A 21,937-nucleotide genomic window follows, 5' to 3' on the forward strand; every position below is an offset into this window, starting at 1 on the left:
ATTTATATGTTTTTACATTGTGCAAACTGTATAGGAATCAATCTCTTTTACTGTATTTTATGCATCACTTGATGTGTATTTATACAAGTTGTATGGAGCGGTGTGTTTTCTCTGCACTTTTGCCCAAGGGAAATTTCCCTCTGGGGACAAGAAGGTATATCTAAATTTATCTAATCTAATCTAAATAATATGTGAAAACCCCTTTGCCTGTCTGTATGGCTAAAATTACAAGGACAAACTAAAGTAATGCAAGTAAAATTGGTCTTCATGGGCATCACCAGTAAATTCTTTGCCATCTCTTTTTTACATTTTGTTGCCCTTTCAGTCTGTTTTAGATCGACAAGCCAACCATCACTGCTAACAATAAAAGGGAAGTTAACTGAAAAATCTCATGTTTAAAAGAGGAAGTCAAATGTCACCCATGATGGTTGAACCAAACCTCTTGTGCAGCTTCCTCCCAGTCTTCAATCTTTACTCATAAATTACTTCCCTACAGAAATGAGTTTTGAATTTTTTGAGTTAAAAAAGGCTCATATTGTCAAGTCAGAATTTTCTTGTGTGGGTACTGTTTGACTTCTTTGTGGCATCTCAAATACCTCTCACTTTCTGCCATTCAATTTAAAGGTGTTTCCCTTTTATAGTTTGACACAACACAGTCTCTCTTACACAATGTCATGTTAAATGATAAGTGATAGTCCTTTATGTGTGTGTATTTCAAGCATTATGGCGGATGCTGCATGCATTCTTGCTGAGATAGTGTAGAAATATGCCAGTTGTAAAGCACTTTATCTCCCAACTTTACTCAGCTACGTTAATAACACTTTCTGAATAAAGAGCTTGTGAAAGTAATGTAGCACCTTGTTTAAAACATTAAACTTCGATGTTTGTACGTAAAATGGCTCATTTTTCACTGGAACGCATACTGTGAGGGTAAATAAAGCTCATTCTTCCACCCAAGATGAAGCAAAACTGTGCGATTTATAAATATACATGTGTGAGTAGTGATTAGTTGTGTTACAACTCAATCATGATTTCAACGCTTCTCATTGGTTGAAAGTATGCGGTGTGGGCGGGCTCAATCTTCGTGGCACTGTCGGGGGGCGGGACTGTGAGGTGCAACAGGAAAAACTCAAGAAAGGCGAGTATCTCTGACAAAACCATCACATTTCGATGCTTAATCTACTCTGTTTCAGTCTCTGCTTATTTATTTTTGCATGTCAATGTATACGCTAGAATACAGAAATATATTACGGCCTCAAAATGTGATGTTTAAAGCCTGACGAGAGGCCAACTGTCCCGAGAAAGTTAGCAAAGTTAGCAAGCTAACGGCTAGCTTCCTTAGCTTCAAGTTAGCTGCTAACTTCTCTTATTCAGTGATGAATGTACGGCTAATAAAAACGTCATGAAAAATGAGATAACGTTAGATAATGTAGGTATATATGACAGAAAGTAATCCACCCTTAAAGGGGAGTTGACAGATACAGTAGCTTTTGATGTTTGAGGTAAACTAGCAGTGAGGAAGTGAAGTAATAATGCGTCGAAAACTTCCCAAATTAAAGGGGACATATTCTGGTAAATCCACTTCTACAGTGTTTTTGAACATATATCTGGGTAACCTGAGTGTCTACTGACCCACAAAATATGAAATAAACCCATCCAGTCCTTTGTTTGTGGTCTGCATAAGTCTTACAACACAGAGAAAAATGCTCCCTTTCAAATGTGCTCTCCTTGTGATGTCACAGTGGGATTCTGGTAAAAAAAAAAAAAAAATCCCCTCCCCTCCTGTGTTGTCTCCGGCAACCATGTTTTTCTCAGGGGGCATGCTGATGAGTTGCCATGGAAGCTTAAAACTGAACTCTACTTTGCACCTGTCGGCATACTCAGCAGGATGAGGCGGAGCTCATTTCATTTAAAGAGACACACACACCAAAACAGAGCGTTCTGAGAGAGCTGGTTTATACAGGGTCACAAACCTCCTCTGGTGCTTGATTCATGTTATATTTGACCAGAGCACAGCACAGATGTTTCATTTAGACCACATGGGACTGTTTGAAAAGGTGGAGGAGGGGGATGATATGTCCTCTTTAAGTTATTTCTCTGTTTATATAGAAGGATTGGCTGTAAATATCACCTTGAGGCAAAAAAAGTAGGATAATTAGATTGAAGATGAGGTAGAACTTTAAAATAAGGTACATAAACATTTGCGTATTTACTTAATTTTCACTAATTGGTAAATCAAATAAACACATCATCTACCTGCTTTAGTTACACATTGAAAACAACATTTTCCTAATATCGTTAGTCAATTCATTTGATTATTAGTTTCATTTTCAACATTTAACAAAACTACGGAGCCCCCGAAGTCCCAAAAATTATCACAAATATATCTTGTGCGCACAAGATATTATGTTGTGTTGTTGTAAACTTAAAAATAATGATAATAATAATATCTTGTTAATAACCTTTCTTGCGAGCACCGGTTAGTCTGTGGTGGTCACAAGACATATATTTTATTAAATGTCTTCTGTCCATTTGGTCTGGCAGCTGGAGAGGTGACAGATCACTTCCTGACTAGTACTGCCCAGGTGCCCTTGAGCAAGGCACAGAACCCTGCCACCAACTCACGAGATCTTGCTGCGGATAGCCCACTCACTCTGACATTTCTCCATTAGTGCATGTCCATAGGATCCTGTTTGTGCATGTGTTTATTTCAGCCTGTGTGTGTGTAGCATGTCTCAATAACAGAATGTCACTTAAAAAGAAAAAATCAAGCGAGAGTAGTGTGCAGGGATTTTTCTTTTCATGTTTCTCGTCCTACGTACCTACTTCATGAGATAGTTTGATGTGCAAACACCTCCTTAAAAAAAAAAGTGTAAAATTGAATTTCCCCTTGCAGGATTAATGAAGTATATCTTCTTCTGTCCATTTACGACACAGCCTTACTGCAGTTAAAAATAATCATTGTGTTATTTTATAGTAAACTGACTTTGTACTGTTTGTTCTCTTTCAGATGACTGCAATCAGAAAGAAACTCGTGATTGTTGGAGACGGAGCGTGTGGAAAAACCTGCCTCCTCATAGTTTTCAGCAAAGATCAGTTCCCTGAAGTTTACGTGCCCACAGTGTTTGAAAACTATGTGGCAGACATTGAGGTGGATGGTAAACAGGTAAGCTATTAATTTCAATGACATGATACATATCAGTGTGTGCATTTGTAGAGTAGTTCTTTGACATAGAGTGCAGGAGAAATTATGTATCTGTGCAGGCCAACTTTGAGTTAACATCGACAAACTAGCCTCATAATCAGCAACTCTGCAGCTTTTTCCAGCATGCGATTGAGCCCGAGGAATTTAATCCTCATAAAGGAATCCTGATGTATCAACTGCATGTCGTCCTGATATAGGTGGAGCTGGCTCTCTGGGACACGGCAGGTCAGGAGGACTACGACAGACTGAGGCCTCTCTCCTATCCCGACACAGACGTCATACTCATGTGTTTCTCCATCGACAGCCCCGACAGTTTGGGTGAGATTCCCGTCTTTATTTCTTTACCAATGTGATGTTTGCATTGACTTGACGTTAAACACCGTCTGTACACCTCGTCTCTGCTGCAGAGAACATTCCAGAGAAGTGGACTCCTGAGGTGAAACACTTCTGCCCCAACGTGCCCATAATCCTCGTAGGAAACAAGAAAGACCTGCGAAATGATGAGCACACACGCCGAGAGCTGGCCAAGATGAAGCAGGTCAGTCGAGCTTTACCTTTTTCAAGCTTGTTCAGATTTTATTTATTTCAGATTTTTTTTTTTGGCCTTTATTTGAGAGCCAGGACGTCGGATAGAGCAGTAATTCAGGAGGAAAGAGTGTGGAATGACATGCGGGAAAAGGAGCTGAGGGTCTGAGTCGAACCCAAGATGTCCGCTTTGAGGGCTCTACCTCCTGAACATGGGGTGTGCGACCTAACCACTAGGCCAACCAACGCCCCTGATGCTTTTTATCTTAAAAAACGTGGAGTACCGTGCACAAATAATTGAATGTGTATTATTTTAATTAAAGGTTTTTTGTTTGTTTGTTTGTTTTTTGAATGACAGGAACCGGTGAAATCAGAAGAAGCGAGGGATATGGCAAACCGGATCAACGCCGCTGGTTACCACGAGTGCTCAGCCAAGACGAAGGACGGCGTGAGGGAGGTGTTTGAGATGGCCACCAGGGCTGCGCTAGAGAGCAAGAAGCGAGGCAAGAAGGGCGGCTGCGTTCTGCTTTAGAGCATCTGTTCACTCAGGGTTAAATGGGAGGGAGGGGATTGCCTGCTCTGTGGGCACAGCTGAGCAAGGCACTCAGGGGAGGTGGGAGAAAATCAAACCAGGCCAAAGGGACTAAAGGAGGGTTAAACGCAGAAGAAAAGGGACATTGAAGTCCAAGGTTATAGCTTTTAGCTTTTAAATACTGTACTCAAGTGTGTCAGGATTTATCAACCTCAAATTAAGAGAATGAAAAGCGAAGGGGGGAGGGCGAGTACTGTAAGGTTTTTCCAGTACGAATGGGGGTAGTGTGGGGGTCTGTGATGGTTTGTTTAAAGCCGTTTTCACACGTGCACTCCTGAAAATCCCTAGAAAATTTCCGACAGGCTGACCCTAAAATCTTAATGAGTTATTTCACACATCCACCTCTGTGGGAGATTTTCCCCGTCAGAGGCGAGGGGTGGGATCAACGCAGAGATGGCAGACGAAGCAACAGAATCAGACGCCATGAGGACAATCTATGCCTTCATTCCAGTGCTACATGTTATTGGATTTATTCACGGTATCAACAAACGAGCAGAAAACATAAACAAACAGAAAATATAATGAAGCCGTTTCACTGCAATCAGTAAAATAAGCTGAATGTATCCTGCTGCGTTTTCACATCAGCTAACCCCGACTTCATGCCGTAAACCTACAAGGGGGGCTGGCAGGAAGAATTCCAGGTAGAGTTGGGGCCAAAAATTCCGACTTTTGTTGCAGCTCACCCCGGCAAATTTCAGGAAATTTCCAGGAGTTTGTGTGTACGTGTGAAAGCGCTGACCAGGAGATCAGGTCCAGCAGAGGGTCTCTGTCAGTGTGGCTGTACCTTTCTTTTAGTTTCTGCTTTCAGTCTATGAAATTATTCTCCTTTAGCTACCTTCAAAAACACTCCAACATTACCGTAAACGGACCACTTGTACTTTAAAGATCTTGGCGTTTGATTGATGGCATTATTGGATTACAGGACGGTGATGAGACCAGCTTTTTTGAGCTTCTTACTGAATGGCTCAGTCTTATTGCAGACTGTCAAACACACTGTATATGGTTGGGTTATAAAGGGTTGATAAGGTTGTATTTTCCTCTTACTGTAAATTCTCAAATAGCAGCAAAGCCCTGAGCAGACCCCCCCACACCTAACATACACACACACACACACACATATATATATATATATAAAGGGCTGTATTAGAGAAAAGCCTTTACTTCATTATATCTTAAGAGAAGCCGCCATGTTTACTGAGCTGCTTGTCTTTTCATTTTCTGTTGATGCGTAACTTCTTCCATTTTCACCTCTAGCCTTGAAATGTTCATTGATCTTAAATTCCCTGCAGCATCGTTTCCAGTCTCACAGATTTTAGTCACTGAATTGAAGTTGTTGGTTTTTTTTTTTTTTAGATTTATATTTTGGCTTTTTGTGCCTTTATTGGAGAGACATTGGCAACGTTTCAGGGTGGAATCATTGCCAATGTATTTGTGGATTTTAGAAAGTGTCGTCTCCTCTGCTCTGTTTGTAAGAGACAAACGCAACGCAAAACGTCTTTACGAGACGACAAAAGTACTCGAGAGACATTAGTACTCAACCGCTGGACCGCTGCTGCTCTCTCTCTTTGTCTCACGTGCAGCTTGTGATTTAAATTATGACTGAAAATCGTTTTAAAACCTTTGCTAGTTTTCGATATGTTCTATCATTAAAAACAGAGATTACATCGTTTGAAAATGTGATCTATCTTAAAGTATCATCAAACATTTTGACCACGCTATTGCCCATTCATTTTCACGGTCTTGTTGCCAGTGGTGCAAGTGCTTCAAAATAAGAGCCTCTACTGCAGGCTTTTATTTTGAAGCATGAGCAGGAACAGGTTAATTTCAGTGTCCATAACCTGACCGGTGTTAGGAACTGCAAATCTAAGCGACTGATATGGAGCTAATAGGCGAGTTTGTTGCTGTGGAGATGTACACGGTGCTGAATCCTTTGAGACATTACATCCTGCCCTCCCTCCGTCACTCAGCTATTATTTTTTTGTCTTGCCTTGATTTTCTTTGTTCACTGATTGTGTTTCTCTTTTGGTCTTCTGTTGTATTTTATTTTAACGTGATGTGATATTCTACTGGCTTACATTGTATTATTTGCACACAACTCAAATCACAGAGGTCAGTTTGGTATTTACCGTTTGGAGCAGAATGTCAAATAATGAAATCACAACTGTTCAATGAGAGGATTATTCTTTTATATACAAACGTCTCCTCCAGGTGTCTTTTTATGTATTCTAAAGGAAATAAATCCTAACTGCTAATGACCAAATTCTGCTTGTGTGCGTTTTCATTTAAAGGTCCAATATGATGTAAAATCCACTTCACCATGTAATATGTGTCTCTAGTCTGTCTACAAACTCCCCAATGATGAGAAAAGTCCATCCTCTCCGTCTACTGCCTGCTCCACTTTTCAGAAAATGTGTGCTCAAACAGGCCGTTTGGAGATTTTCCCTTCATGACATCACAAAGGGCAGTAGCCCCTCCCCCAGGTGGGTGACACTCCCACAGCTAGGTGTTTGTTCTGCCCTCTGAGTCTGCCTTCTCACCGTAAACAATAGGACATGGAACGAGAAAGCACCGACTACACCCAAGCCCTTCCAGAGAGGGGGCGTGGTCAGACACAGCTCATTTACATATTTAAAGGTACAGACACAGAAACAGCCTGTTCTGAGCAGGGCTGAAATAGAGGGGTTTATAGACATGATCAAATACAGGATCAGAGTGGATTTAGAACAAGAAACTTCACATGTTTTGAGGAGCTCTGAGATTTATTTAAACTGGTTGAAGAAGAGGAGGATATGTCACCTTTAACATGATTTCAGGCTTCATTATAAATCATATACAAAAAGGTCTTTCTTGAGATCTACTCAACAATAATACATCTATCAGGCTGAATGGTTTGGAAGTTTCTGTTTGATTTATTTGTGCTGCCATAAGATACAATGGCAGAGGAGAAACTCGCACACCAATTTGGCTGGGCTACAAGAGCGGAATAAAAAAAAATCCCCAGAATGAGGTAAAAGCAAGAGAAGTCTCTTTAATGCAGACGAGTGGTCAAAACAAAAGAGGTGCACATGGGGAATAAAAATCAGAGGAAGTGACTGTGATTAGATTTTTGTCAAACAGCCCCTGGAGTCTTTGCTGAATATAGAGACTCATGTAGTTACAGCAGACTTGAGAATGTCTGCCGGGTCTGAAAAGTGTCTGCTAAAGAAGCGTCCTGCTTCTTCTGAGCTCAGCTCGTCCTTGAGGTCTTTCTTTACTTCACCAGCTGCGAGATGTCAGGATCTCCCAAATCCAGCTCTCTGTTCCTCTCACATCATGTGAATCATCAGCCTCAGCCCCGAGCTGCCTGGAGTCAAAACCTTGAGCATACACCTCTTGAGATTTGTTATAAACATCAGTGTGGCAGCAGATTGTGTCCCCGTCTCAGTCCTCAGCTTCACTCTATAACTTCTGATGGAGTCCGGCCACAAACTCCTGATAGGACGGCTCTGGGAGGAAAAACAAAGAATGAAGACAAAGACTTATTTTACATAGAGGTGTGACTTCATCAACATTAGACAGTCACACACCTGAGTCTGGCTCGATAAAGGAGTGTCTGATGAGGAAGTCCAGGACCACCATGGCACAGTTTGGTTTGAAGTCGTCAGAGGCCAAAAGCTCCTTCACCTGAAACGACAGAAAAAGTTAACCCTCACCTGTGTTCATGATTCTGAATCCTCAGAATCAAGAGATAACATTCAGAATGTATCGGGAATAGGAACCTCGTCTATGGGCAGCAGGTAGAATTCTTGCACCTCTCCATCCCCGACTCGGGGCTTGAACTCCAGAGGGAGCTCCAGATCGAAGACAAACTGACTTTCAGGAAACACCTCCCCATCCTGCTCGTACGTGTAGCTAGAAGATAAGTTAAAGTGGGTAAACGTGGGGAAAAAAAGACGTGTGCTTTCTACATTTTCTCTTTGTGATCTTAAAAAGTACAATGTGTGACTCTCAGAGTAGAAGTCAAGTTCATGTGGCACTTTAGCACCAGACCCTCAGACCAAAACAAGTCCCTCAGCGCCCCCCCTAAAGTGAGTATCTAAAGGCAGCAGGAAGGTGTTTTAGGATTTGAGTCATAATAATCATCAGAGTGTGTTCATGGTGAGGAAGGAGCGTTTCACTCAGGTAAACTTTGTGTTCTTCATAGATTTTGGATGAAAGTAGAGCTCTATGGTACAGAGGAGGAAAACATTATGAGGCTGTCAAAGGTTGTCTCACCTTATCGTGTTCACAGGTTTTACCTTCTCAGCGATGGCTGCTGGGATACACGCTTCCTCCTCACATTCTTTAACCGCAGTGTGTTTGATGCCAACGCCAGCAGCCAGACCCCCTGCAGCCTTCAGAGACACAACACATCAGGATCCGTCTGTGCAGCTGTTATCATCACGTCTACTACAGCAGGAAAGGGTCGTCAATCCCCTCTTCCTCTCTCTCTCTCTCTCCCCCCAATTTCCAGCTCTATCCCCTGTCCTGTCCCTCAAATAAAGGCAAAAAACCCCCCCAAAAATATGATATTGAAACCACGACAACAACAATACAAGTCCTAGGAGCAGAATATATTGAGTCATTTTCTTGTTTTCAGAACCAAAAACTAAAAACAAACTCATGCACACTCTCTGAACTGCATGAATACATTTTTAATTGAGCGGTTTAGATAGCTCTCTCTTTTTCTCTCTCCCTCTTTCTTTCTCCCTCTCTCTCTCCTCTCTCTCTCTTTCTCTCCTCTCTCCCTCTCTTTCTCTTTCCTCTCTCCCTCTCTTTCTCCTCTCTCCATCTCTCATCTCCCTCTCTCTCTCCATCTCTCTCTGATCTGTAGTTTAAGTATTTATTTTAAATAGGGACAATTTCACCCAAATTAACGTAAACATGTTAATATGCCAGATTATACCCTTCTCAGTTTGAACTCACCACGTGGTCCAGCATTCCCGGGTACGTCTGCTTCGTCGCAGAGCGCCGTGCGAGCCACATCCTGACCTCCCCACTGTCGCTCACAGTGTAACCGTTAATGTGGACGCCGTACCGCCTCACCCCAAACAAACCTGCAGAGGTGAATCACAATCAGCACACAGAGCAAGGAATTCACTCTTAAGTAATCATCCACACAGATCTCACTGACTGACTTGTAGCTGCTCTTTCCATCCACATCAGAGGAGGGTCGGAGAACTTCGGCATCACGCTGTACCTCTGAAAGACGAAGAGAATTCAGTAAAGTAAGAGGTTGTGATGCTGAGTGTCATGTAATGATTATTAAACATTGAATGAAACCTCCACTGTTTAGATGGACTCTTTGACCCAAGTGAAGAGGTGTAAGTATCTCTGGGTCTTGTTCACTAGTGAGGGTAGGATGGACTGAGAGATTGACAGGTGGATCTGCTCAGTGTCTGCATTAACGGGGCATTGTGCCAGACCTTTTTGGTAAAATGGGGTCATGAGCTTTGTGACCTAAAGAAAAAAAGATCGTGGATACAAGAGGGCTGAAATGAGTTTCCTCTGGAGGGTGTCTGGGCTCAGCCTTAGAGAGAGGTTGAGGTGTTCGGACATTTGAGGGATCGAAAGGAGCCAGTTGAGGTGGTTTGGGAATCTGATCAGGATGCCTCCTAGACGCCTCCTTTGGGTAGACCCAGAGTGTCCTCAGAATCCCCCAGGAGGAGATGGAAAACATTGCTTTTCACTCAAGCTGTTGAAGCAGAGGAGGCTTACAAGAGTAAGAGTGGATAGAACTTATATTTATCCTTTTCAGACTTTCTATGATTATAAAAAGGTAAATTGTTCCCCTCTTTTACATTCCTGTCCTTACAGGTAGGAGACATTCAACATGAGGGTCCAGCCTGCTTTGAATTTTCCCTCTTTTCAAATACGATTCTTTAAAATGAAATACATTTGTCTAACGTAGGGTTTATTCAAACAGTCAAAGTCTCATAATAATGTGCATCCACCTGAGCGACAACAGGTGTGTTAGTGCGCATGCTCCTCCTGGTGATCTCACCTCATTCCTCCATCCTTTCAGACAGGTGAAGGTGTCCTCTTTTCTCTGAGTCTGCAGGACAGCATCCACAGCCTCAGATCTCTTCTCGTACGAGTCCAGGCTGCTGCACAGTGACACAACGCCGTCCTGTGGCGGACTGAACACCTGCGGGTACCGAGCTAACAGTGCAGCTACATGAGGAGGGATCCAGCCCACCTGAGCTCCGTCTACCTGAAACCTGAAGCAGTTAGCTCGACAGGAGCCTGTGGGGGAAACAAAAGGAGAGAAGTAGAGTTAATATTCAAGCAGCTTTTCATAACATGTTCACCTGCTGAGTTAGTTTACCTGCTGAATAAAAGTTGTTCATGCGGCGGAGGAGCTGCAGCATCTTTTCTGACCAGGCAGAGTGAGACATTTTTTAAATCCAGAATGTAAACAAACCACTCTTCAAGCAGCTCTAATGCAGGAAAGACTCCGTATAATATATAAAACTACTCAAATATAACACTACTCACACTACATTAAGTTATTAAAATAAATGGCAGAAATTACAGAAACTATTTATCTGTGTTGGAGAAAGTCCTGAATCTTCACTCGTCGATCACAAAACATCGTAACTGTCAGAAGCCAACACCGGCACTCCTACGCATGCGCATATCTTCTTCTTCGTTTGAGTTTTATGGCGATTGTCAACCCAGCTTATTGGCGCATTACCGCCAACTACTGGACTGGAGTGTGACTCAGAATTCTGGCACAGGGAAACGAAACGAAAATTATCATTAAAAGACAAGTATATATAATAAATTATGTCTACCAAGCGTTTTATTTTCAGGAACATTATCAACTGTTTTTCCTCCAAAAATTGTATTTATTTATTTGATTTGTAAAGGAACCATTTACAATATTAAACATAAATGTTGCCATTTGATGCATTGTACCAGAGTTAGCTTGGAGCTTGTTTACATCAACAGTCCCTCTGAAGATCTCCATTTGAACATCACATATAATAACAAAGAATATGATAATAATGGTAATTAATACTATATAATTGACAATTAAACAGTAACATTAATAATCAAGAGTAAAAATATCATAAATATATGGAAAAATATATAATAATAATACAAAACCAATAAAACAAAATAGTCTCTATGTTCATATAAATCCATATTTATATATATAGCCTATATATTCGTTATTTATTCAGTATCAACAACCAGGCATTTCAACTGTTGAACGTTTAACAAATTACACGAATCAGCAGAAAATAGAAACACAATGAGCAAACTGACCAGAAAACAACGATATTAACATATTTACCAGCTTGAAATGGAAAAAAAAAAACAAGAAAAGTCGATCTCCTATTTTGTCCGTGAACGGTAGGGGGCGACTTGTATTAATAAAGTCAGCTCACGACCCACAAATAAACACGAAGAAGAAGAAGAAGAAGGAATAAACATCCATACATTGGTGACTGATGTATGCTTGTGGCGATGTGATTAAAGGAACTCAATGAGTAATCATTGGACATATTTAAGACCTGACCGGCTTTATTTAATCTGAAATGTAAAATAAGCTGATGCTAACTCGATGGAGCCGTTAGCTTCTCTCTCCTGTGGAATAGATGATGCTAAGCTAACGTGCTAACTGCCAGGTTAACGGTGACAAACGCTCATGTTTTCACTGCAAAAAGAGGCAAAACTTACCAAACAACGACTGTTTTTATATTAAAGACTAAAGAGGTAAGTTGTGTTTGTTATATTTAAAGCCTTTTCCCCATATTTAATGCATTTATAAGCCTCTTTACCCCCCATTTACAGTCCAACAAAAGGCACACCGAACCCTATTTACATTTCTACAGATTTTAATTTTTCTTTTTGTTGCCAAATTACTAAAAGCAACCAAGATGTGAGGCGTTGAAACGTTGCATTTACTCTCTATTAGCTTTACGGCAATGTTGCTTTACACAGAAGATAAGTTTAAAAGCTTTTTTAGGACTAAAATGACATGAAAAGCATCAGATATCATCCAGTAAACACTGTGTGGGATGAGGGATGATTCCATGTGTAACCAGGCGTGATGCTGCTCTGTATAAAACATCTCAGAGGTTTAAAGAAACAGTGTTCACCTCACCAGTTTCTGTATGTTTCCATAAAAACAACATCAGTAGTGGTGTGCTGCTAGCTGCTAACTTTAATGAACTATCTTAACCCTCAGGCATCAGTTTGATTTACAACCCTCTGAAGTCATTTAGGACAAAAATGTCCACTTCTAAAAAGCTGCTATAAAAACAGTACAGATTCATATTTTGTTCTGCATAAATCTCTTCATAAAACTACCAAACATTCAATCATTTTGAGGATTTTAACCCTGTAAATGTCAGTTTGATTACATAATTCTAATATTTATTATGAAAGCTAGTTTCTCTAGAGCGGGAAACTTCGAGGTCTTAAAGCAGCTTGATGTTATTTAGGTCAATAGATGTGATTTTGGTCTGCCGTCTGTACCTCCACTCTGAACTTTATTAGATGAACCTGAATATGAGTTTTCCTCTCTGCTGTTTTACTATTTGTTTTGAAGCTCCATCTGTCCTCCATGGCGTCGTCCGAGGTCAGCAGCTTGCCGGAGATGAGTGAGGTCGTGATCGTCACCATCCCTGAATCGGTGGAGGAGGACCTCCCCTCTGTGGAGGAGGACGATAAAGCGGTCCTGGTTACTGCGGAGCTGCACACTCAGCCAGGGTAACCAAACACACTTCTCCTTGAGGAGATCGTTTTGTCTGTAAGGTACTTTGGGATATTGAAGCTTGAAAACTTTATCGTTTTTCTCGTTGATCTCCAGGGAGGAAGAGCTCACAGCAGCACCTGAGGAAGCAGAAGAATCCGAGGCGAGCAGAACAGATTCCCTGTCGAAGGAAGAGGCAGTCATCGGTAATGTAGTGTACTTTGTAAAGATCAGTGAATGCTTCAATATCTCTGGTGTATTTGCTTAAAGACTTAAAGAGGGTGTCTCTGTCTCTGACTCTGTAGTGAAGCTAACTGAGGAGGTGGACGTGGAAGCCGACATCTTCTACCCGATCACCTGTGGAGACGCCAAAGCCACGCTGGTCTGGAAGAAGTTTGTCTGTCCTGGGATCAACGTGAAATGTGTTCAGGTATGCACGATGCATAGTTCATCATTTTGAAACAACAAAGCATGACATTCAGTTAACATTCAGGTATTTTTCCCTCTCTGACCCTCAGTTCAACGAGCAGCTCATCAGTCCGAAGGAGTTTGTGTGTTTAGCAGGAAAATCCACCTTGAAGGACTGGAAGAGAGCGATCCGCCTCAACGGCACCATGCTCAGGTCTGGACTCAGAGACGCACTGACAGCTGGTCTCACTTTGTCTGATATTAACACAGCTTACTTTAATGCAACGTCATTGTTTATTTCTGTTAAACACCTAAAATACATTTTGACTTTATTTTGTAAGGTTGTTCTTGAAAAATGTTTCAAAATAAGAGCTGCCCCGAGCTTCATGACATCACTGTCATTGAATATCAAATGCTCCGGCGACTTGTAGTATGAAGATAAACTTAGCCCTTATGAAGGTCATGATCCTGATGAAGGCCACGAGACGAAGCGGGTCGGTCTATCTCGTTAATAGAGTTGATCTTCATGCTACAAGTGTTGCTGGAGCTTTTTAACCTCTTCAAGCCTTTCACTCTTCATTCACCTTTGAAGTTGGTGAAGTTGTTGTTTTTAAAAACTCCACTAACTGTCATTTATGTCATCAGTGAAATTTACTGCAGCTCCTCACTCACACAGGAAACACAGTTCAATTAAAGGCTTTATATGAGATTTTTTGATCCAGCAGATGTCGCCCTTGAGCACCAGCATGAAACCAAAACAACTCGCGCTGCCTTGTTGTGTTAGCATGCTAATGCTAACGATCTTTATTATGCTCGTATCTTCACACTGCATGTAAATTTACCTGAAATGAGCGTGATCTAGAAACACAGTTAAGCAGTGAGTACAGTATGTTATTCTTCTTTTCTCTAGTCCCTCAATTAAACAACTTTTATACACGAGGGGAGGAGTCAGCCGGCCGTCCGGGCGATGTAAACAAACTGAAGATAGGACTCTGAAAGCATCACAGACAGTGGGACTCGGGTGTTACACCCATTGTAGACAGTCATGACTCACAGAGTTATTTTCAGAGGATATATTTGATTTATATCACATTTAAGTAAAACAGTCTTTAAAGCTTACTCGATAAAACGTCAACTAGAATAGATTCCATAAAGAAAAACTAACCTGGTACTTCTTGATGTTCCTGTTATAAATGGTTTATTACCGGGCACAGATGGCCGTGTGGTTAGGTCACGCCCCACGTACAGAGGCTGTGGTCCTCGAGGCGGGCGGCGCTGGTTCGGGTCTGGTCTGTGGCTCCTGTCCCGTCCAATAAAAGCAAAAAGCCCAATCTTAAAAAAAAGGAAAAAATAAATAGTTTATGATGAGAGCGGTGTTAGTGGAGGCTCATCATCAAACAGAGTTGAAGCCATCTCTTCCTCCCGGTATCTGACGGTCAGTTGAAAAATGACCTCAGGGTGGCGCTGTTCTACCAGTTATCACAGGTGCCCTGTCTCATGTCGAGTATTATGTCTTAGTAAAGCCTTTCACCATGTTTACCTTCACAGGAAGATCATGGACTCAGGTGAACTGGACTTCTACCAGCACACAAAGGTGTGCTCCAACACCTGCCGCAGCACCAAGATCGACCTGGTGGGAACCAAAGTGTCCCTGAGCAGCGACCAAGCTGAACTGGTTTCTGTCACGTCCTCCTCGGCCGACTGTGAGTTCTCATCGTAGTGCTGCTTCTCTGGTCCAAACAAATCCAGAGCATTCAGGAGCAGAATCTAAAGTTAGAAGGAGGACATACTGGCTGCTGCATTGTTGTCAGAGAAGCCAGCACTTCAACATAACATGTTTCCTTAATGTCTGATCATATAGTAAGATCACTTTATCATTTCACTCTCTACACATCTCACTGACTGGATCCTTAAAAAAGTGTTGGCGCAGGGATTATGATGATGAAGTCCGATGTTTTCAGGGTGAAAAAGCGTCAAACCTGTCAAAGTGTGTATCTCAGAATGAACACAGCAGAGGATACAGATTTATGATCAGTCTGATGATGTTTGAAGAAAGTGTTGTTTACTGTTGTTTTCTGTTTATTGAGCATCTTTACTGTGTGTGTTTCAGTGAACGGAGCCTCAGCGTCTTTCTCTGATGTGTCAGAGGAAACTTCAGAGTGGGTCACAGCCATCGGAGGTGATCATCAACCTGCACACACACACTCTCTCTTAACGTCTTTTAAAACTGCCTGAGTGGTGTTTGACTTTGTCCCGCGTGTGTGTGTGTGTGTGCATCCAGAGGACTCGGTGGCATTCTGGCGTGGGGTTAAGGAGGCGGGGCTTCTGGACGAGGTGGTGGAAGACTTTCAGAAGGAGCTGCAGGAGGTGCTGAAGGGGCTGCAGGAGAGAGTGTGTGACCCACCACTGCAGGTCAAAGGTGAGAAACAGATTGAACACACGGCCTGTTTTGGACGCCCCTCGGTTTGCCAGATATGAGAGCAGTTATCAGGTCAAACCAACAGGTGTTGCAGCGATGGAAGCGGGCAAGAGAAGTGGTTCAGATAGAAGTGATTGTACCCGACCTAAAAAGCCTCTGCATGTTTCTAATAAGCTCCACGAGCAGAAACGTGCTCAAACTAGGATCAATACTGGAGATGCTTTTGAAAAATGGAGAGAGGTTAGAACACAGAAAGGTTTACAGACCCATGCAGAGCTGGATAAACACTGAAGCTTCAGTGTCCACCACATGGTGACCTGAGTGAGCATCGACTCTAGAGAGGAGGGGGCGGGGGGAGACAGCTCTCTACAATGTTTAGAATTTAGACTGCAGTACTAATTTTAAACACTAGGGGTCAGAGTTACATACTGCATATTACTTATTGAATTTATTTTTGATGGTTTTGTTCTTTAGATGCCGTTTTACTCAACAACATCGTGCAGAACTTTGGGATGTTGGACCTGGTGAAGAAGGTTCTGGCAAGTCACAAGAGCCAGATGGACCGGTACAGAGAGCAGTACACTCGCAGCCTCGCAGGTCAGTGAAAGAACCCTGATTATTTTGTCATGCATAAACAACATGCCTGGCTCAAAACAGGCTGACAAGACACCGTTATTCATACACAGAGACCAAAAGTAGACACTTAATAATAACAACACAAACAAACCATCCTGACGTTTCTTCAGCCTTCAGAGACAAACATGGCCGACTTATAAACATTGAAATTAAACAACCGCTCCTTCCTGTCTTTGACTGTAGAACAGGAGTGAAGTACATTTTGTCGAGTGTCAAAAAAAGAAGAAAAATAATTCTGTGTGTTTTTTGTCCTGCAGCTCTCGAGCAGCAGTGTGACGAGCACAGGAAGCGGGCCAAAGAGCTGAAGAGTAAATCTCAGCACCTGAACAACGTCCTGATGACCCTCACCCCGGTCCCGGCTCCCCCCGCTCCCAAGCGACCACGCCTCACCCGCGCCGTCTCTGGCCCCGCCTCGGTCAACGCCACCCCCACTCAGATCACCCTGCCTCTGAACCAGCTGACCAGCCTGCCGCTGGGGAAGGTTCTGACTTTGTCAGGAAACCAGGCCGGCGCCAACCTGGGCGGGTACACCTTCCTGACCTCGCAGCTCTCTGGGTCAGAGCTGGCGACCGACACCGGTAACCTGACCGTGCTCTCGACGGCGGCGGGTCAGGAGGGCGCGGCCGGCGGCTCGGCGGCCTTCGTTAAGTTGCTCGGCTCGCAGTTCCAGCTGGTGACGCTTCCCGCCGGGCTGCATGGTTTGACCACCGCGCAGGGCTCCGCCATCCAGCAGCAGCTCGGCATCAGTTTGGTGGAAGCCACGGAAACCACGGCAGACGTCCCGCAGGAGGAAAACCAGGCGGAGGGCGAGGAGGAGGGTCAGACTGAGGAGGTCAGAGAGGACGAGGAGCAGCCAACAGAGCAGCAGCAGTGAGACAAACACAGATGTTCTCTCTCGTCTGTCAGCGGATGATTCACTTTGGACTCCGGACTCAAAGTTTCTCCTTCGATGCCTCGAATACATTTTGACTTTTACATTTCATCCATTGTGCTTATTTTGTTCCTCGACTCATAAACCTTCCTTTGTAGACGCCTCTTTGCTTTTCAAGATGCCTCAATTTGTACTAGAACACAGTCGGCTGTCATGAGTGTGATTTTATGGTTGTTGTGATTTTACTGTAAATATGTTTTTTGTAACTAATATATTTGATACAGCTGTATCAAAGCATTCGGAGGGATTCATTTTTCTCACTTTTAAGGGCTGTGGCTCAGTGGTAGAGTCGCTCGTCTCTCAACTGGAAATAACTCGAGAAGATTTATCTCTAACAGGACTGTGCAAAGATTTTCAAGAGGTGCATTTCTTTTTCTAGTGTCTACTTTCACCACCAGCTCCTCCTCTGACACTTATTTAAAAGAGGAGGAGAACATGTGACCTTTAAGTCTTAATCAGGGGGGAAGTGACTCGATCACAGAAAAAGAAGAGTCAGGAAACTCGGTTTTATAAAAAATAATAATTAATTAAAATTGAATACGACTGTCTTTATCAAATGGAGTTACCTCGGTTGTTGTTTGAGTCTGCTGTCTTGACATGACAGTTATGATCTTAATATATTCTAAATGTATTTCATAGAAACAGGACTAAAAAGGCAGCACTACTTTACCTTTTAGTAGCATAAAATAATATTTTCTCTGAAGGACACTATTCGGTACATCAAGATGCAGGACTGCAAAAAATCATCGGTTGAAAATATTTCAGATCCCGTTAAAGTTTGCGAAACATTTCTTATGTTTTTTTTAATTTTTTTACCTGATGTAGCGGACTATTACGAGCGTTTACAAACCCATGTTTTTAGTGCCGTCAAGCAACCAAAATTCTGTAGGGGCTAAGTTAGAGGGGGTCGAGGGGTGTTTCCTCTGAGAAAAATGGGAAGAAAGTTGCCATTTTGAAACTTTTATAATCAAAGGCAGAACGGGTATTATTTCTCGATCAGTCTGAAGAGACCTTAAATCATGCAAAATCCCTCACATCCGAATTGCTCATTTTTCCGTAGCCACGGACAGAGTACCTGCACCAAACCAAGTCTGAGGGGTCCCCCCCCCCCCCCCCCCCCCCCCGCAGCCCCCAGTTTCAACGGGCATGAAGCCTCTGCAAGATTTGAATAATGTAAACATCATCCAGGTGTAGAACGTCTGGAGATGTCACCTAAAGCACTCAAAATAAACCTAACACAATATCTTAATCTTTAAAATGTATTGTGTATTAATTAAAAACTGGGGAGGTAGCCTAGTGCTAGCCCCATGCACAGAGGCTGTAGTCCTCCAAGCGGACGGCTCGGGTTCGAATCCGACCTGTGTGTCTTTTCCTGCATGTCATTCTCCACTCTCTCTCTCTCTCTCTCTCTCTCTCTCTCTCTCCACTGTCCTATTTCTAAAATAAAGACACAAAAAGCCCCCCCAAAAAACTCTCTTATATACTAAACACAATTTAATTAATCAAACTACCACACAGTGACCCTGTAACAGTTTGTTTGAATTTAGTGAACTGTCTAATGTTGACCAGATATGGGCATACGTGTCTCTGCTGGGCACTTCCGTTACTTACCCACAAGATGGCGCTATAACATCACTACAATGGCTTTTTTTAATCAGTCTCGCTGGTCAATTCTTAGTTGACTCATAGTATTATATATATATATATATATATATATATACATATATATATATACATATATATATATATAAGATCAATGTGAGGCATGAACATTCAAACTGATGGGAATCATTTATATTACGAAATGGCAAAAACGATGACCCTTATTATTATTATTAAATATTTTAATAATAATTAACGTGCAAGTTACAAAATATCCTGACAGTTAAAGTTTAAACTCTTGTTTTAAACCTTATTTTATCTGAGCACATGTTCGGGTGTTATGAAAGAGAATTTCAACCAAATCTCAATAATAAATATTTTTTTTCACCCAGTAACAACCACCGAACTTAATTTTGAGTTTTTTTCGTTTGGATCATAAAATCGGGATAAATTTGGCGCCATAATATCCAAACGTACATCTCAGGATTTTACATAAATGTTCACGTCTTAATCAAACCTTTTAATAATCTTGGTGGTCTATGCACTGAGAGAGTGGACCACGTTTAGGTGAAAAGTTTATCCCAAGTATGAACATAAAAGGAAATCTAAATCTGCTAATTCTTAAGCTGGAGTTTGGTACCATGGATGAGAAAGAAAAGCGCACAGGGACTGTGGCCTCATGGCGTCTCAACAAATAAGGAAATGTTTCCATTGGTTGTTTTATTAAACAAGCATCCTTTATTGAGTGACAGACGGAGGTGCCAATAACACACAGATGGATGTTGTTACACAGAAGGCAGCCGATATAAGCAGGAGGCAGGCAGATGAGACTTTGGGGATAAATGGTGGCACTGGAAGTGAACCTGCATCAGTTCTTTTTTTTAGTTTTTTTTTCTCCTCCAGCAGGTTCGTCTATAGGCTCACGTCATCATAGGAGTAATACGGCTCCTCCACTGAGCGCACTGAGATTTTGAAGTGTCGGCGCAGAAAGCCTCCGTACCGCTTGTCCCACTTCAGGTTGTTCAACTTTGGCCGGACCCTCCGCATGAAGCCTCCGTAGCGCTTCTGCAGCTCCTCGGGCTCCTCGCCATCCTGCTCCGCGGAGCTACTCCTCTTTGTCTTTGGGCCGAATTTGCGTAAAAAGCCGCCGTAACGTTTCACATAATTATGCAGCATCTGATCGTCCGGTGCGTCGTCCGCGTCCTCCAGCACGTCTCTCTCCTCCAGCCTCTTCAACAAGTCCTCGTATTTCTTGGGCAGCGCTCCTGCTTTCATGATGTAATTTTCGCGCCACGGAGAGCTGAAGATTTTGTTCTTGTTCTTGTCGATCCTCTTGATGAAGCCCCCGTAGCGTTTGACCAGGTCCGCCTGCTGACTCTCCTCTTCCGCCGCAGCCTCGTCCTGACTGAAGTCCGCCAGCGCCGGAGCCCGGCCGCAGCTCTCCAGCTGCCCCTCACACTCCGCGCTGCATGACTGCAGGAGGACAGAAGAAGAGGGTGAGACCAACCAGCACCAGGGATACAGCTAAGTCAGTTTCACATCTTTTTAATGCATCTTAGAGCCACCTGTGCAAATTAGACCACTTTCAGAACCCTGACTTCCTCCCAATCCCCCCACTTAGTAGCTCCAAAGTCATAAAACCAAACAATCTGCTTTCCCAGAGCTTTGCATTTACTGATGAGTGAAAGATTAAAACAGAAGTTACAGACATTACATGTCATGTTGCGTCTCCTTTGCGCTTCACTTTGACTTAATATTTGGTCTCTTACGCGTGACAACTTAGGGAATTAAAATCATGAAAAATAAAACAAAGGCATCCCAAATAAACACGAGGCTTCAGCAGAGTCATTTAAACATAAAATGTAAGTAAAAGAGTAAAAGATATTGTGAATCAGGTTCCGTGTCTGCGTTTTTACCAGGCTGCTGAATGCGTCGTCGGAGCTGAGCATCTGTTGCGCGCATTTCTGACACTGTGAAGAGCAATCTGCGTGGATGGAGGGCGGCAAGCTCAGCATCAGCACCAGGACATACCACTCCATTCTTCACCAGATCCTTGACACAAATAAATACACCCAGAAGAACACAAACAAACAAACAAACAAAATCAAACAAAGAGCGAAAATTGAAAAACAGCACAAGCAGTGATGGAGAGATTGGCTCAGAGTAAGACCGGTTCATTTTAGGTTTCAGCCTTCAGAGTTAAATAAAAAAAAACTTCATATGTACATGAAATATGACTTTAAACATTTTAAATGTAGTCTGTTCAATACCTAGTTAAAGATCACAGTTTTCACATCACGTAGAGCTGTGCGCTGTGCGTAATTGTGCACAGGAACCAGTATTTTCCTCCTCTTTCATATCAAAAACAAATCAGAGAAACGCGAGATTATTTTAAAATTAAAGTTGTAAGAAATAAATTAAAGAGTTGTTAAAGTACCTCAGGAGTTGGACAGTTACTTCCAGCCGTGTTAAGTCTCTCAGAGGTTCATCCACCATCTACTGTTCTCTCGATGTCCGCCCTCCAACTCTTGTGTTCCTCCTGCGCGACTCGTCGTCGTTCTTTTTATCTCCGGAGCTTCTGCGGTGTCACCGAGCGGCTCCTGTCAGGGACCAATGGGAGGAGCACCTCATGCGTAAATAATCCAACCAGCACCGCCTCCCCGCTTCAGGAGTTTTATCAACGCCCACACAGAGAAGGTATAGAAGCAGCAGTTCGTCCCATCAGCATCATCATCACCATCTCCTTCATCATCATCATTGCGTCTCTGGGGGGTCTGGATCAAACGCTGAGCTGTACATCACACTGACATCAGAACACAAACTGGTTTATCTTCTTAAATCAGACTGAAATAAAGTCAAAGCTAAGACGAGGAGGCTCTTTGAGTTCATCTGCG

The 21,937-nt window shown here is 42.6% G+C and overlaps 4 protein-coding genes across 4 annotated transcripts; 2 read left to right on the forward strand and 2 right to left on the reverse strand.

Moving 5' to 3' along the window:
• Window positions 1-1,040: 1,040 nt before the first annotated feature.
• Window positions 1,041-6,582, forward strand: LOC132989168 (rho-related GTP-binding protein RhoA-C-like). The gene is made up of 5 exons (XM_061056580.1): window positions 1,041-1,138; window positions 3,011-3,166; window positions 3,403-3,523; window positions 3,613-3,743; window positions 4,089-6,582. Exons 2-5 carry the CDS (start codon window positions 3,011-3,013, stop codon window positions 4,260-4,262), a joined length of 582 nt encoding a protein of 193 aa, XP_060912563.1. The 5' UTR covers window positions 1,041-1,138; the 3' UTR covers window positions 4,263-6,582.
• A 748-nt stretch (window positions 6,583-7,330) lies between these two features.
• Window positions 7,331-10,978, reverse strand: tpk2 (thiamin pyrophosphokinase 2). Its single transcript, XM_061056579.1, has 8 exons — window positions 10,669-10,978; window positions 10,345-10,586; window positions 9,479-9,542; window positions 9,267-9,397; window positions 8,577-8,695; window positions 8,081-8,213; window positions 7,889-7,985; window positions 7,331-7,807 (listed from the first exon to the last, which is right to left on the reverse strand). Exons 1-8 carry the CDS (start codon window positions 10,736-10,738, stop codon window positions 7,761-7,763), a joined length of 903 nt encoding a protein of 300 aa, XP_060912562.1. The 5' UTR covers window positions 10,739-10,978; the 3' UTR covers window positions 7,331-7,760.
• A 781-nt stretch (window positions 10,979-11,759) lies between these two features.
• On the forward strand, window positions 11,760-17,678 carry gmeb2 (glucocorticoid modulatory element binding protein 2). Its single transcript, XM_061057437.1, has 10 exons — window positions 11,760-12,065; window positions 12,904-13,064; window positions 13,165-13,253; window positions 13,353-13,477; window positions 13,566-13,669; window positions 15,004-15,158; window positions 15,566-15,634; window positions 15,737-15,874; window positions 16,349-16,471; window positions 16,768-17,678. The coding sequence occupies exons 2-10, from the start codon at window positions 12,919-12,921 to the stop codon at window positions 17,382-17,384; spliced, it is 1,566 nt and encodes a 521-aa protein (XP_060913420.1). The 5' UTR covers window positions 11,760-12,065; window positions 12,904-12,918; the 3' UTR covers window positions 17,385-17,678.
• Window positions 17,679-19,758: 2,080 nt separating this feature from the next.
• pdyn (prodynorphin) lies at window positions 19,759-21,614 on the reverse strand. The gene is made up of 3 exons (XM_061058049.1): window positions 21,480-21,614; window positions 20,960-21,095; window positions 19,759-20,516 (listed from the first exon to the last, which is right to left on the reverse strand). Exons 2-3 carry the CDS (start codon window positions 21,080-21,082, stop codon window positions 19,956-19,958), a joined length of 684 nt encoding a protein of 227 aa, XP_060914032.1. The 5' UTR covers window positions 21,083-21,095; window positions 21,480-21,614; the 3' UTR covers window positions 19,759-19,955.
• Between the last annotated feature and the right edge of the window lie 323 nt (window positions 21,615-21,937).

This window comes from Labrus mixtus, chromosome 15 (assembly GCF_963584025.1).
Source record: "Labrus mixtus chromosome 15, fLabMix1.1, whole genome shotgun sequence".
Taxonomy (NCBI): domain Eukaryota; kingdom Metazoa; phylum Chordata; class Actinopteri; order Labriformes; family Labridae; genus Labrus; species Labrus mixtus.